At 39.5% G+C, this 17,504-nt stretch overlaps 1 protein-coding gene across 1 annotated transcript in view; it reads right to left on the bottom strand.

Annotated features, from left to right (window-relative positions):
• SND1 (staphylococcal nuclease and tudor domain containing 1) overlaps window positions 1-17,504 on the bottom strand; it is a 420,919-nt gene that overhangs the window by 148,123 nt on the left and 255,292 nt on the right. Inside the window, exon 15 of the mRNA XM_077857229.1 lies at window positions 3,624-3,765. Within this exon, the coding sequence (XP_077713355.1) occupies window positions 3,624-3,765 (142 nt within the window). The remainder of the gene's footprint in view (window positions 1-3,623; window positions 3,766-17,504) is intronic.

The raw sequence follows: 17,504 nt of genomic DNA, 5'->3' as shown, positions 1-17,504 counted from the left end.
GAATTACCAATATCAAAGTACTCAAGTTGTTGACACCCTTACAATGTTATTGTGACCCTTTAGCTTTCATTTTTATGCATTCCTTTTGCAATCTGTTAGAATTTTGTAATGAGCACTCTATTTTTGATTCTGTTCCTCATTTCCCATATTTACACCCTACTCGCCTGTAATCTGCCTTTAGCTGAATCAACTCTGATGAAATTGCACTGACAAAGGTCATTTGTGACTTTCTAATTGATAAATAATATAACACCACTTCATAGTTTTTAGACTTGACATTTTAGGTAAAATCTGACACTGCCGACTCCTTGGACTTCTTTCTTCTCTTGGCTTCCTGAATATTACTTGCAGTATTCTCAACCTAATCCTCTGACCACCAATCTGTTCCTAAAACTTCTTACTTTTGTGTTGATATCCCAGTCTGCCCAAACATTCAAGCCTTGGGCAAGTTACTTTCCCTCCTACACTCAATGTCATCCCCATTTCTGCCCAAAAAATCCAGTCATTCCCCTAATTATTTCCTCCTTAATACTTTTCCAACCTCTCCTCTTCTTCATTGCCAGATGTTAGGCCTCTACCTTTGTTTCTTAACTGCTTTCTCAGCCTCCAGCTGAGATAGGCACTGGTAATCAATGGGGATCCAATGTATTCACCAGAATACATTGGAAAGAAATAAAGAAAGAAATAAAGAAAGAAATAAACTTTCTCAACACAAATGTGAACATGCTGCTCTCTTAATACCCTGAGTGACTCTGAGGGTCCACAATACATCCTGTATGCATTTCTAGCCTCATTCCACACCAACCCCTCACTCTTTATACTCCATCAATACAAAAGGGGGCACAGTTGGCTGGACACACTGTGTCCGGATATATCATACCTCTACACCTTAGTACATGCTGTTAACCTCAATTTAGAATGTTCCTCTCTACTTCCTTTTCCCCTCCTATCCTAACACTGAAAACTCTTATTTGTCCTTCAAAAGCAGCTCAGGTATTAGCTCCTCAGGGAGACAATCCCCAATTTCCCTCCAAGTAACCAATCACTCCCTCCTCTGTGTTACTTCTGTGCCTTAAAATGAATTCTCTCGTTTTGAGCCCAGCAGTTTGTTTATATTTCTGTCTTCCCTCTAAAGCTTCGAGAGACCTAGGACAATGTCTTACCAGGATGCAGAATTCCTTGTAAACCTAAAGGGAAAAGCCAGTAGCCTTTCTTTCAGTGAGCCTTCTGTTCATTCAGGAGGAGGCTAGAACAGCAACTTTCCTTGACTTATTTCCATTAAGAGATATGTCATGGAGAAGGAAGATCCACAGCTATGCGCACATATGCTCTAAAAGTATACTATTCCATGTAAGAATTAAGAAGAGCTCTGGTTATGAATTCACCAAGTCTTTGTGAGAGGAAGGGGAAGGAAACCTATTTATGAATCATCTACTTTATGGCAGGCTTGTTCTGAATCCTTTACACATCTCCTTAAACCCTCACAAAAATCCTAAGAGGCAAGAAACACTTTCCAGTTAACTGGTGTGTAAACTAAGGCTTCAAGAGTAAAAAAAAAAAACCTCCCCTAAAGTCACCTGCATGTGAAGAGTAGAGCTGTGATTCAAACTGAGGTCTGCATGCTCTTACAACTTTTCACCATCCTGTATCCTTATCAGGTTTCTAAAGAAATTGGAAGATGCAGAATATAACTGCATAAGATATGGCAGGAGAAAAAACATAAAAGCTTCTATTTTATCATGTATTTGCTTTGGTAATCAGGCACCGTATTTCAAACTGCTAAGCTTAGAATATTGCCAAGTACACACAGGAACTGGCTGCTATGGAGTTGAGTGACCAGTCTGTGAGACTGAGCCTCAGTGGGCTGGAAACTGGCCCAGCGAACACTTAAGCAGCACATATTCTATTTTACATATAGATGGGAAAAGGCCTTTCTAGCAGTTGGCTGAAGCCCAGAACAGTCAAGCAGGACAAATGGTCCATGGGAAAGAAAGTACAACCAGAAGGGTTCTTCAGGAAAACCCCACCAGGGTAGGTCTCAAGCTCTGAGCTGGCTCCATTCAGGTAGTTTTGAGTTTAGAAGCCAGAACTTTACTGTTTTCTTTCCCTTACAAACCTGTGGCCAAGTTTCCCAGAAAGAATAACACGTTTTCTCTTGTTCACCTCTGGGAAAAAGCTCCACGCTGCCAAGAGGATGTTTTTGTTTTCTAAGTATAGAACAAAGGAGAATATATACTTCAAACTCTGTAACAACAAGAATTCACTGATAAGAAACTTCTCTGCTCTGGAAATCTTAAGTAAAGGGCACAAATGGCCTCTGTCACACACTGCTGTGCCACCCCTCAGTTTATTACAACTCACAAAAGTATAGCCCTTCAGTAAGGTATGGATTTGTTTTGGTCCTTCTGTTCCACGGCTGCCCCAAGCTTCATGTCATACTTCAATTAGTCCCTTCAGAAAGCCTGCAGAACTGTGCAGTGATCATTAACTTCTCCGAGTGAGAGAGAGAGCTTCAGTCAGAGGTAGTGGCCCAGCAGCATCAGGGCCCTGTGTTTGGTGAGTGATTTATCTCACATAACAACCCACTTAGTTAGGGCCTGAGGGACACCCGTATCCAGAGGAGAAGCTATTGGTGCCTTCTAGGAGAAGGAGCCTGAGGCAATCTGGTAGGGGACAGCAAGCATGGCTCCCATTTCGCTTCTCCCATGGCAAATTCTACTCAAGAATTCTAACAGAAGGAGCACTGAGGGAGCAGAGCAGCAAGAGAAAAGGCAATGCGCACCGGGCAAACATTGTAGTCCTGTCCTTGGTGAGTTAGTCAATGTGTGTGTTTTACGAGGCAAGGATGCGGGCCGCTGAAGTAAAAGGACACTTTCTCTCAAAAACCATAGTCTCTGTGAAGTACTGCCAGGAAACAAATAACTTTATTATCTGCAATTGGGGAAGAAATAAAGCAATCTGCTCTTTCAATGCATAAATGTAAATTGGTTTGTGAAATATTAAGTTACTAGAAAAAACAGGGTAAGAAAGATGAACACTGAGTCAGCAAAGAAAGGGTGGCTTGCCCTAGCATGTCAAGCTTAGTGCAACAGAGAAAGACCATAGATGCAGAAGCCTGGGAAGGTAATGTCCTATCTGACGTTTCATAAAAGATTTGGATCCCAATGACATCTAAAAAGAATAGAAGAGAGACAAACAGCAGTGCCTAGGGAGACACAAGGGGAGGGTGTCTTAGCTCCTTGGTGGACTGCCTGTGACTAACATGGCAAGGATGGTCTATCCCAAATGGGAAATACCAACTGAAAATTCCATCATTAATAGTTTTCTTTGTCTGGAATTCCCTTCACTCAGGCTGTGAAAGGATACATGTTGTCTTTCAAGCTGCTCTACTCTTATGCCCCGTGGTTGGTGGAAATGAGGAGCAGGAAGAGTTCCAGTGTTTGGTCTGCAGTGAGAGAGGGATCAGATCTAGCAATTTTGTGTTCATCTCAATTAAAGAGTAAAACACCTATAAGGGCTCAAGGTCCTATCTAAAACACAAGGGAAAGGAGGGCATGTGACCTCTAGGTATGACCTCTGAGCTCCAAGAAGAATCATCAGAACATATAACATACAAGACTTACCGGCAAGCAAGAAGGTGATAAGGCAAGTTTCCTTTGGCAAATATAGCTTGAGACGAGAACCACTGAAGACATATTCCACCACAGCTTCAGAACGACCTGCCCGCTGAAGGAAGGGCAGAAACTGCTTTGCTTTCTGGGTATCCTAGTGGACAGAAGAAAAGAATCATTAGAAAGACGTAATAGAATCTGAGCAAATGATTCTTTCTCTCTGTTCTAGGGCAAAAAGTCTGGCAGACAATAGAAAGCTTGGCAAATAATCCTAGAAAAAAATCAGACAATTCTGAAACTATGACATAGTCAAGATACCCATGTGGCTCCCACAGAAGAAACAGAGTTAATCTGAAGTTTCCAGAACATCCTGAGTGCTTCCCTCTGTTCTGTTACTATGCACTCAAGTTAGGAAGGTGCTTTGAAAAGAAAATTTCATTCCTCACAGGATGTGAGAAAGGTTCTCTTTCTTCAATAAAATTGATGGGAGAAGACTAATTCTAACCTTTTGTGGAGGTTAATTTAACTTTTAATTTTTATTAAAAAAAAAAAAAAAAAAGAGAGTGACTTCCAGGCTATGTTATATAAAGCCCCTTCCCAAGAAACCCAAGCAGTTCACCTTTAATCATTAATTGGTTATGTAGATTCAGAGCTCATTGTTTCTGAACATGAAGAATACAGCCCTCTTTGGGTGCCTATGCAGCAAGCCTTGCTCTACCGGCTTTTCAGGAGTGAGCTGGGACATGAGCATACTATTCTAGATCCTAGCCTGGGAAATCTTTGACAGTAGGACATGCCGGGTGGGGACATATACCACATCATGTCAGCATGAACAATAATAGAAACAAGAAAAACACATGAAACCAGGTAGCACTTTAAAACTTTTTTTCACACATAAAACACAAAGTGCATGCCCTCTACCCTCAAGAATAACCAAACTATGGACATTTTGAACCTCAGAGCTCTCAGCTACAGAGCTTCAAATCCTTTTGGTCTTTCAAGCTCATTAAACAGATGGAGTAAGCAAGCACCAAAACATCACAGTGCATGTGCTGTGGGAGTAGTCAGAGAATGTCAGAATTTCCAAGGTTTTCAGCCCAGCCAGAACTGTAAACTCCCACCAGGGACAGCAAACTCTGCATACTTTCCTGACTCCTGCGACACAAGCAGCCTGCAATCCGCCAAGCTCTTCCTTTCTGACTCTGCTCCTAGCAACAGAGCTATTGTATCTAAATTAATGCACATTAGATAATGAAATTTTAACAAGCCATCAAGTATTTGAGAGCTTTCACAGAAGCCAGAGGGGCTTCTCTCATTCAGAAGCAGTGAGGTAGGCTGGGATGAAAACAGTATTTATAGTAATGAGATTCATCCTTCCCTTCAAACAGATTCTCAGAGAAAAGGAGAGACAGTCATCCATTCTCAGTGTCTCTAATGGCACATTGGTAAAAGGTAAAGTAACAATGAGCTTTAGCGAGTTGGGAACTCCCCCAATGAACACTTAAGCAACATGTATTCTACTATACACATACAGTGGCACAATGCCTTTCTGGCAGTTGGCTGAAGTCCAGAACAGTCAAGCAAGACAAATACTCCATGGGAGAGAAAGCACTACCTGATTAAAATCCTTTTGCCACACTAGTCTAAATCTGGGACATTATTCAAGAGCTGAACCAGTAAGTCAACAACAATTATCAAATTGATTATCGCAAATCATGAGGCAATATAGTGTCTCTGAAGAGAGGGCCTTTCCCCTCAAAACTGCAGTAATCTATATTTTGCAGAAACAGACTTTTACTCACTGTCATATGAATGTATTTATCTGGAGGGGGAAAAAGTGCTTGTAGGAATAATAGCAGCACGCGCATACATAAGTATTAATACAAAAAGAAGGTTGGAGCAGCCTCTCATCCTATTTTGCTAAACGATTACCTACTTTACCAAGAGAGATCATTTCACAGAGTGGGAACCAAGGAGAAACGAAGGTACCTTACTACCAGCCATGCAATTAAAACAAATTTTTTTTATATATAAAAAAGTACCCCTAAATCTCAACCTACAATTTAATAGTCCTAATCCAGAAACAACAATATATGGAAAGATAGCAAAGAGAATGTGACATGCCACTGATGATGACAAAGATTAGAACTGAAAGCCAACTATGACAACTGAAGGAATGCAAACAAATTGTAAAAGCCCACCACAACTATCCATGTTTACTTCCAGAGGCCAAATTGCAAGACAGGACACACAGCCCCCTCATCATTCCAAAGGCTTAAAGATGATATGCCTAGGAACAATCCGTTATGGGAAAAAATACAAAATTTCACCCAAGTTCATAGATTTTTAAAAATAAAAAATTCTTATCATGTCAATTAAATTGAGCGTAAGCACCAGAAGATGTCAGCTCTTTCAAATCTCTATCACAAGCAGACAATGGTGTCGGTCTTTCCCTGTCATCTCAAGTGCTTCTTTTGCTTGGCATGTTCTTTTACAATGTTTCAGTGGCTCTTATGAAAAGACTGGGAAATCAGACTGAGAAGTTGCCTCAAGTGATGTAGCCATACATCATTCCCTGCTTGCTAATTTAGCTATGGAATTTATTTTAGGGCTTTTGATTGTTAGTACCATAAAATTGACTGAATGTGGTTTAACTCTGATTTGCCTTCCAAAGAGCCCATGCCAGTACGGCGATGTGCTTCAGTCTCTTACACTCCTTTCTAAGTTTCAATGCTACGTAAATAAGAGAAAACCTGATTATAAAAAGCAGTGTAAGAGAGAAGCTTAGGCCCCAGTGAGGAACTGAAGATGCCAGCCAAGTGGATCTTAAGCACAGCAGAATGAGCAAGTTCAAATGACATCATTAATACGACACTTGAAATTCTCCAGTAATCCTGAAGCAGCACCTAGTGAGATTTAGTGAAATCAAAAGTTTCTTTATAACCTTATAACTCCAAAAGGTATTTTTAAAATTAAAGATTAAAGGCCTCAGATTTAAAGTGATAACAACACTGAAACTTATGGCACAGAAGGCTCATTCCAAGGTTAAGGTTATTCAGTTATCAAATATTTCTGTCTAGTCTAATTGCAGAGACTCTCCTCCACAGATATTCCATGCTGTGACTTCTGCATGTGAGGCCTGGGAATCTACCCACCATAGTTATCTGGCATGACATTGGTTCAAGGCTTTAAGAATCCAAGCAGATAAATTAGCTATAGTTTTCTGCACCAATATTCCCCTCCACTGGTGTAAATAATCAAGAAGCAACTGTACTTCTGAGCAGGTGAGTCCTTTTTTATTGCACTGCTAGTTTTCACATTACCTGCGCTCCAAAACAAACCATACATAAGTATTTTCCTGTAATCCTAGAAAAGCTAATTTAAGGTTGCATTAGCTAAATTTAACTTGCTATTGTGGATGGCACCTCTTTAAGGAATGTTTCTGCCTCCTCAATGCACCTTGAAATTGAGAAAGTAATGGTGCAACAAATGTGCCTGGGGTGACTTCATTTCAAAGGATGCTAATATCTATACCTCAGACTTCTTGAAACGGGGTTTGGACTGACCCCAAAAAAGGCAGGATGATCCTTAGAGGGAAACGTTGTAAAGACATCTTAATTACACACTTCTCCTCTGTCCTTATGTCTAGCCTGTCAGGCCATACCTCTTCCAAATATAGGTATATGTGTTAATGCCTATAAGAAATGCCCTTCAGGGCAGCCCCGGTGGCGCAGCGGTTTAGCACCGCCTGCAGCCTGGGGTGTGATCCTGGAGACCCAGGATCGAGTCCCACATCGGGCTTCCTGCGTGGAGCCTGCTTCTCCCTCTGCCTGTGTCTCTGCCTCTCTCTTCGCTCTCTCTGAATGAATAAATAAATAAATCTTAAAAAAAAAAATGCCCTTCAGCAGTCAGACTGCAATCTGTTTCTATAAAGTACCTTTGCTCTGTAAGCAAACAGGTGTTTAAACTAATTTAGTACAATGAATCATCAAGTTTGGGAGAGTGGGAAAGTTGAGGGTAGAGGAGAGGCAGAGGCAGAAGAAGCAGAATCCTTATATGGCATGCACAGGACTGACTGAGGGTGACATATATGCTACTTAGACACCCATGTCCTCTGTATCCTAGAAGAGCACAACTTACATAAATCAAAGTTCTGTGATTTCTGGAACAGGATTTAGGCTGTCAGTTTGCGCTGAATGTTAGCAAAGTGAATTCTATGATTTTCCTACTGAAAATATCCATATAGTAGGCATAAACGTAGTTACTGGTGAGAAGCAAACATCACAACACAAAAAACAGCACAGAGAAATGGGAATCAGAGTAAACCTATTAGTTAACCATTAATCAGGATTATCATGGGCAAGTCTCAAAAGGGAACTGTTAATAATGAAGCTCACTAATTAGTTTTCATCATCACAATCACTCTTTGATTAACATCATAGCAAAAAGAACTAAAACAAACACATGCAGAGCTTATTAGGGTGCCATGGGGGTACTGACCAGCACTTGAGAAACTAAATTTGAAAGAGGCCTATCAAACCTGAAGCAGCTGCCTGGCAGTACAACAGAACCCTGCACTGCCCACTCCAGCAAAACAGGAAGGCTTCTCTCCTGTGAGCGCTGACTATCCTCTATACTGGGCTGGCCAGAGGCTAAACAGCCGCTAGAGCACAATGCTGTCTGGGTCCAACCAATTTTAATACTGAAGCAGCAGAAGCTCTTTGTACAAAAGAACAGATATAAAGGGGAAGAAAAGAGCATGGAGATCAGAACTCCAGATCAGAAGGATAGGACCTAAACACACTTGCTTTTGAAGGTACTGTGATAACTCATTGCCATACTCATAGATCTTTTCAGGCCTCCCCAGGCCATACTCATAGATCTTTTCAGGCCTCCCCAGGCTTGTGGAAGACAAATTATAAATATACCCCCTACCAGAAAGTCAGAAAAACCATCCATCGCTCCACGCTCTTCCTCTTATTTACAACCTGGGCTCTATGGCCACCACTAATGTTTTAATTCGCAGAATGAGGCTGTGATTCTGTGAGGAACCAGCTGTACAACATGATAATCTCTTGATATAAATGGGACCCTGGAGGGAGATACTTGGGAATGCCCTCCAGCTCCAACATTACCAGAGAGTACCTAAAAATTTGAAACCACCATTCTCTGGCTAGTTTATCAGTGTTTCATGGTGAGGTGTGTGTGAGGGAACTGAGGGTGTAAACATCAGTGAGGGTCAAGTTTAATAGGAATGAAGTGAACATAGCAGAGAACCCAGAATAAAATACTCTACTGAAAAACCAACAAAATTACAAGGAAACAAGAGAAAAAAATAAAGTGCTGAAGCTAGGTCATCAATAATCTTTCATTAAGTGCTGTCTATAGTTTAGTTTCTTATACTATTTGCTTGCTTGGCACAGAATCTCACTCAGACCTCCAACATATCTGGGCGTAGGAGAAGCAAGGCTTCATGCTCTGAGCTCCACTTCTGGGAGCATGAATCAGGAGGGCAATCTCAGGAGCACTAAGGCTATAACACAGTTTTGAGCTTGGGAAGCTGGTGTTCCAATCTGTGGCACCCTCAACAGAGAATACAACCTTCTGTTTTTTTCCCTGGCTCTACTCCTTTATTTTTATTTTTTTTAAAGATTTTTACTTATTTATTCATGATAGAGAGAGAGAGAGAGAGGCAGAGACACAGGCAGAGGGAGAAGCAGGCTCCATGCAGGGAGCCCGATGTGGGACTTGATCTTGGGACTACAGGACTGTGCCCTGGGCCAAAGGCAGGCACTAAACTGTTGAGCCACCCAGGGATCCCCTGGCTCTACTCCTTTAGCAATTAGTAGCTTAGGATGGCCTGGCTAAGCAAAGCTTCCAAACTTGCAAGCTAAGGACAGACCAAAGGGCAGAAGGAGCAGCATGGTGTGCTTTCCAAGTTGGAAGAGAGCTGCAGAGCATGTCAGTACAAGTGCAGCTTCATGCCCCAAATATGGAGGAAAAGCAATTTCTCTGCAATGAGACTTGAAAAAAACTCTGAGGATATGCCTGCTGGAGACCTGCAAAGAACAGGTGTCTCTAAATGTTTGCATTTGGTTGAAAATGTCCACTATCTATTTTCTTTCCAAAGGGTCCAATACTGATAAAAGCAAGCAGGGCTTGGCGATGCCAAGATGAGAAGATACAACCTGTGTTTAGAAGAAAAATAGGCAAAACAGCATTCTGATAGGCAATCATGGCAGCCAGACTAGGAAGAAGTCAAATTGAATTACAGAAATAGATTTGGGTAGCCCAGAATATGGCCTGGACTTCATCTGTACTCACCCCAAACTGGAAATAGCCTAAAGCTGCCTCAAGAGAGGAGGGAGCAGTACCAGCTGCAGTACACTCACACAATGGAATGCTACTCTGCAATAAAAAGGATATGGCCAACAACACAGATGGCTCTCAAATACATAATTCCATTGATAGGACACTGTTGCAAAGGTTAAGGTATAAGAACAGAAAACAGATCAGTGGCTGCCAGGGATTGGGGGAAGGGCTAGAGTTTGACTCCAAGGGGGATGGAAGAATTTTCTGGGATGATCCAATATTTCTACTGTCTTGACTATGGTGATGATTACACGTATATGTTCCTTCTCAAAATGTTCATGTTTGTCAAAACCGATAGAATTATATACTACAAATGATAAACCTAAATTTTCAAATTTATACTTAAATTAAAAAAAAAATTGGCCTAGATAGGTAGCCTATACAAAATTTTGATTTTTGGGATGCCTGGGTGGCTCAGTGTTTGAGCGTCTGCCTTTGGCTCAGGTCTTGATCCAGGGATCCTGGGATGGAGTACCGCATCAGGCTCACCACAGGGAGCCTGCTTCTCCCTCGGCCTATGTCTCTGCCTCTGTGTCTCTCATGAATAAATAAATAAAAATTAAAAAAAAATTAAGGTTTTATTTAACTTAAAGTGTTTTTGCTTAGTCAACTAGTTTGTAAGTATCTCAGAGGAACAATTTCAAAATGAAACACTTTTAATGCTTCTAACTGTTCAATAAATTATTTAAAAAATTCAAGCCGAAAATAGTTTAGATGAGAAAAATCATGAGGTTAGAAGAGTATAGAAAAAAATCCTATTGGTTTCCCAAAAGCAGCATAAGAAAGTATTAATTCTTGGCAACAGCTAAAGGAAAGCATGATGCCATCCTCAACTGGCTAAATAGAGGAAATGTTTTGTTCAAATAAAGAAAAAAAAGTACTACTAAGTACATACCCTTTTCTACCTTGAAATAAAATCATGTGATATGGCTTAATGACATTTCTTTTCTACCTTGAAATAAAATCATGTCATATGGTTTAATGTGAATAAAATAATATCAAATTCTCTATCAAATGAAAATTCTATATTAGCTCAGAAATTCTTTTACTGAATGACTTTCAATTTCCCAAATTTAACCAGCTGAAATTATACTGTGATAACCATTCAATTTAACCATTCATTGCCTTTTAGTGGAAAAATCTGCATTTTATCATCAATAGGAAATACAATGCCCTTGGCTTATTCTACAAGACTTCTTTTTGTACTTTAAATTTAGCACTGAAAGAGCAGATGATGGTATATGTGTGCCTCATACAAATAGTGGAGAAGTATTTACCTAGTTAGAATAAACTATCAACTATCCAACCCTGCTTTCTTCCAATATTCAATCCTCTTTCCCTAACTTGGATGAAGCGTGTGAAGCCCGTTAGGGTGGTATGCCAAGGGATGTCCTTCCTCAAGTCTGCCAATCCACAGAATTACCTAAAAGTTATGACTTGTAATTGGTAAAGTCCAAAAAAGTTTCCACAAATAAAACCTACCTTTCTCCCATCCCAAACCATCCCTTTTCTCATTTCTCCATACTCTAACTTCCCGCCAGATTATTACAATTTTTTCTTAAATTGATATTCAGTGTTCAGGAAGACTGTAAATTACAGCCCTCCTTAGAGTGCTCCCTTCCTTTCTCCTGCGGACTTCTGCATGATGGCCTCATGAGGTCTGCCTCACAATGGATGTCCCGGGCGTTCCCTTCACATCCTATCCTGGGTTGTGCTTCCTAGATCCATGACTTCTTTCTTGGTATACTTCCTTTCCATTAAAAAAAAAAAAAAAAAAATTCCTATTCTTATTTCACGTAGAAAATGTCTTCTCTCTCTGAGGTCAGGTAAGTATAGTATTGATTTCATAGTTTTATTCAGGAGATACACTATTCTGTTCATAAGTACTTTGAGTCAACAGACAAATTCCTTTTATAATCCATCAGCATAGTAATAAGGAAACTAGAGGAGCTTCACACACTGGAAGACATATCTTCCAGTTATTTTCAGGTTAAATACTTTAAAAAAAAACCGTGTAATTTATTCAAATTGTAGACATATGATTTGTAATAAAGAATTAAATTGGTTAAAAAAATAGTTAAAGGAAGCATTTCTATGTCAAACTGATAAAAATAAGTACAACTAATGATAACAGAAAAAGACCATATACATTTAAAACAACTGTGCTGTTTGGGCGTCTGTGTGGCTCAGTCGGGTAAGCATCTGACTCTTGATTTTGGCTCAGGTCATGATCTCAGGGTCATGAGACAGAGTCCCACGCTGGGCTTCAGGCTGAGCATGGAGTCTGCTTTAGATCCTCTCCCTTTTCCTCCTACTTTCTCTCTCTTAAATAAGTAAAATCTTTAAAACAACTGTTCTGTTACTTTTCTAAGAATGAAATGATGAATCTTTATAGGAAAACCATAATAGACATCCTGAACATTTTTGGAAAAAGGACAAGAGACTAGTCTAAAAACACAGCTTATACATGGCAGGTGACAGTGAGAATCTGGAACAAAGCAGACCAACCAGTCTACTGTTTTGGATATTAATTACAAGGCCATGATAAAAAATAACAAATTTGAAATACATTTTTTTCTGTAAAGTTTTAGATCAATTTTTATCACTTCCAAAGTCTCTATAGGCAAGAGGTAAGAATTTATTACAGAAGCAGAAAATGGCTTGAGAGATAATTAATATGTGCAAAGTAAAGAATTTAAAAGACTGTCTGATGAAGCACAAGTTTCATTTCATGGGCAAATCAAGAACTCAAGGGCAAGGAAATTGATGTCATGCTAAACTCTACCCCACCTGAGATAAGAACCAAACTTCAGAAAAGGATAAAGGGAAAAAAAAGAAAAAACAGTAAGCAATCTGTGACATAAAATTTAAGAAATCAAAATAAATATTATAAAAGGTTAAAGGATTAGAATGATTCCAATATTTCCTTAAAGTACTCTGAACATTCATTTTTGCCTGGAGACATAGCAATTTAGGTTCAATGAATCTTATTTTTTTTTAAATATTTTATTTAAAACAAAACAAAACAAAACAAAACCAAAAAAGATTTTATTTATTCATGAGAGGCCCAGAGAGAGAGAGAGAAAGAGAGAGAGAGAGAGAGAGAGAGAGAGAGGCAGAGACACAGGCAGAGGGAGAAGCAGGCTCCATGCAGGGAACCCGACCTGGGACACGATCCCGGGTCTCCAGGATCACACCCTGGGCTAAAGGCGGCACTAAACTGCTGAGCCACCCAGGGATCCCCAAGTCCTACGTTTTTAGAGTTAATAAAAATAGACAAAAGATTTGGGAGAGGAAGTTCTAGTTTTTGAGATATGGAGAAAAATGACAACTATTACAGCAGGAGTTTATTACTAATTAAGACAGAAGGTGATCAGTATTTTGAATATATCAAACTAAACTCTAGTCATTTCACTCAATAAAGATTTATAGGTGATGTTAAAAAAAAAAAAAACCTACATGCATCCTTTGGCATAAGTGTCCACTTTATGGGATCATTCTAAGAAAATAATTACAGACTATGAATTAGCTAGAGGAACAAAATGTTTATGAAAGAAAAAATAATCAAAATAACTTAAATATTTAAGAACAGAATGCTGATGAAATAAATTACAGTACATCAAGAAGACCAGATAGACATTAAAAGTATGGTTCAAGGGACACCAGCGGTTGGGCATCTGCCCTTGGCTCAGGGTGTGATCCTGGAGTCCTGGGATCGAGTCCTGAATCAGGCTCTTTGCATGGAGCCTGCTTCTCCTTCTGCTTGTGTCTCTGCCTGTCATGAATAAATAAATAAAATCCTTAAAAGAAAAAAAAAAAAAAGTATGGTTCAAGAAGGCATTCATGTGGAAAAATAAAATTCACCGGAAAAAGCAATTAAGTACCTACTATGTGCCAGGCACTGTTCAAGGTGTTGTGTAGTTAAGAATAAAACAAAGCTTCTCTCCTGAAAATAGTTTATATCATTTAAAGAGGGGGAAGGAGAGGGCAAATAAAATTTAAAAACCTACATTTTGATAATAGGGTTATATTTTTATTAAATAGATGTATATTTATTAAAAATTTTCTGATGTAGTAGAGATCATTTTCTTCTTTTGGCTTATTTATATTTGATGCATTTAAAACAAAAAAAAATTGACAGAAAATCTTTGGTACAGAAATGTGTTAAGTTTTTGTTTTCCAAAGAAAATATATTAACATTCAGTGCTGATTCAGCTCTGCCCAGACAAACTCACAAATTATTCAGGTCAGATAACTGTCTCTCTGGTTTTTTAAGAGCCCAATTCAATATTTTCCACAGTGATAATAGGCTTAAAGTGTAATGAAACTACCCTTACAGAAAAGGGTAGTTTGAAATGTAGTGTTTTGGATATACTGGGGAATTCTAATTTCTCCTAAAAAACAAAAAACAAAACAAAACAAAAAAAAAAAAACAAAAACAGATTTAACTCTGCCTCACCTAGTGACTTTATAATTCTGATTTGATGTCATCACATGTGGATACGGTACTGGGATTCTGTAAGTATGACCCTCAGGATCTAGCTTATCAATGGAAACCATGTACCCCAGAATGCATGAGTTAATGGCAATTCAGACAAAGAGTTTTTTTGATCAAGATACCCAAAGAAATTTGGGGGTTCTCCCATCATTGTCATATCTTTCTTCAAGAGTACGTATGTAATTATGGATACTCTGGATTTCTTACTCATTGAAAACTACACAGAGGGGCACCTGGGTGGCTCAGTCGGTTAAGCATCTGCCTTTGGCTCAGGTCCTGATCCCAGGGTCCTGGGATCGAGTCCCAAGTCAGGTTTTCTGCTTGGTGGGTTGCCTGCTTCTCCCTTTCCCTCTACGGCTCCCCTCTGCTTGTTCTCTCGCAATTTGTCTCAAATAAATATTAAAAAAAAAAGAAAAAAAGAAAAAAAAAGAAAACTACACAGACACCATCATTACACACATTTATCTACTTGCTATTCTTAGGAAACCCCCAACAGTGATGGCATAGAGCCGCAAGACATTGTTCTTGGGGATAATCCAATTGGGACAATTAGCTCTTGCTCCCTATGCCCCTTCAGGCAGTTAAAACTGCTCTAACTAAAGCCACGAGTAACCGGTGTTACTAAATCCACTGGACAGTTCTTGATCTTCATCTTTCTTGACCTTAAAGCAAGATGGTCAAGTCTTGTATTGTAAGGCTCTCTCCTCCTAGTTACTAGGATTTTTCTGATAGCTCAGAAAGCACCTTTCAAAGTTTGTTTGGTGGGTGACATCCCACCTATACATGATCTTTAAGTTTTGGAGATAAACGGCTTGGCCTAGGAACTCTTCTCTTGATATTCTCTGGGAACTTTGTATATTCACACACACATATATATACAGCCCTTAAGTTCATGTATGAATCCAGTCTGCTTTTTGGGGCTCTGGACCACTTGAATGGTTCATGGGTACCTCAATTTTAACATGTCTAGAAATTCTTAGTGCCTCCCCCAGCCCCCACCAAATCTATACCACCAGTGTTTCCCATATGGAAAAAGCAGTACTACCAATCACCCAATATTTGTAGTTGGACACTTAGAGAGCTTATGTCTGACACCCAGGTTTATCCCCCTGATGCAAGCAATGGCCAAATTCTAACAGTCCTACCACCAAACTAGACGTCAAATTTATTTTTCCACATCCACTGTCACAGCCCCAGTTCCAGCCACTGTCTAGTCCTCCAGTAACTAGTGTCCTAAAGTCACTGTTTCAAGTCTATATCCAAAAGCAGCCAGGGTAGGGGCAATAGGGTAAGTATATCATAATACAGAGATATAATGATAAAATGCTGACCTAATTAGTTCTTCCCTTGTTAACGATTTCTCATTATTTTTCAGACAAATTTCAAAATCTTTCCTCAAGGATCACAAAGTAAATGTTTCAATCATTTGCTGTCTTAATTCCAATCACTATCTTCAACATTCCAGCAATAATGGCCTTGCCTTTTGAACCTAAGCAACTTCCTATTTCAGGAACTTTCCTGTACAATTTCATTCTTTTTTTTTTTTTTAATTTTTATTTATTTTTTGATAGTCACACAGAGAGAGAGAGAAAGAGAGAGAGGCAGAGACATAGGCAGAGGGAGAAGCAGGCTCCATGCACCGGGAGCCCGACGTGGGATTCGATCCGGGGTCTCCAGGATCGCGCCCTGGGCCAAAGGCAGGCGCTAAACCGCTGCGCCACCCAGGGATCCCATACAATTTCATTCTTTAGTCCTGAACAAGATATTCAACGAACTTCTTCTTTGACCTCATTTTAAAATCATTTAAAAGACTGTCTCTGACAATGTGGAATGAGTTTGGGCCCTGAGCACACACACTCACTACTAGCACAAGTGTAATTATAGAAAGAATTGCATATGCCTTATAAGGACTGTAACCGTCTTGTTCAAGGTTACATCCTCAACACCCGGCACTGTGTCTGACATAAGCAGCAGTTGATAAATACTATTGTTTGATCATTCATTCACTGACTCAACATGACAAATGCATTTTAAAAACAGGCCAGATGGTATATGTTAAATGTCTAAAGAGATAAAGAGGTGGTAAAAGAACTCAGAAGAGGGAGGGTTATGATCTGCGACTTGAATTGGATGGAGAGTTTAGAATACAACTGATGATGATGGTGGTAGTTATCATTTATAGCAGACTTTCTGTATGCTCAGCAATTTAATAATAATAATCACCATCAAATGAACCACTATCCTGTTGAACTCTTGTTCTTGTCAACTGTTGTTAAGTACTCTTAACAACAGTACTGTTGTATTAAGGCATTTGCTCATACCACAACCTAATGAGGTAAGGGCCATGATTATTCATTTCATAGTGGAAAAACTATGGCATGGAGTTATGGGTAAAATCACCACCTCACAGTGACAAAGTAATAAGGAATGGAGCTGGGACTTGAGCTTGGGTCATTAGATATTGGACCCATGCTACTACTCAGGATTCCATAGTGCCACTATATGGTGGTAAACATGGAATCCTTCTATAAGCCTGTCCACTTCTAGGGTACTTAAGTAACACAGTTAACCCTGTACCTAGCAGCAAGGGTCACATATTTTTCCAAAAACGGTATCATACTGCTTTTTGATGATCTGCCATCATACTAGCAAGTCAAATCTAAATTAGGCTCTGTGAAGAGATACAAAAAAGACCTCCCCTTCCTAGGAGTTTAGAAACTAGTGAGGAAAACCACTGCACATTTCAACTTGAGAATAGTTACCGTCAATATACCAATAAATGCATAATCATGATAGTAAATGATTATATAAATGCTGAAGAAAGGCCTGATCAGAAGGCAGTGAAAATAAAAAGGGGAAACTACCTGGAAGAAGAGAGATGTCCTGAAGGAAGAGAAAGGCAAGGTCAGGAGAGAAGGGACAGCACTCCAAGAAGAAATCCCATTCCAGAAATGCTAATTAATAACATCGTCAGTCAGGGACACCTGGGTAGCTCAGCGGTTGAGCATCTGCCTTCAGCTCAG

The sequence above is a fragment of the Canis aureus genome, chromosome 18 (genome assembly GCF_053574225.1).
Source record: "Canis aureus isolate CA01 chromosome 18, VMU_Caureus_v.1.0, whole genome shotgun sequence".
NCBI classification, from domain to species: Eukaryota; Metazoa; Chordata; class Mammalia; order Carnivora; family Canidae; genus Canis; species Canis aureus.
The sequence above is the reverse complement of the archived record's forward strand: the minus strand, read 5'-3'. Positions and strand labels throughout refer to the sequence as shown.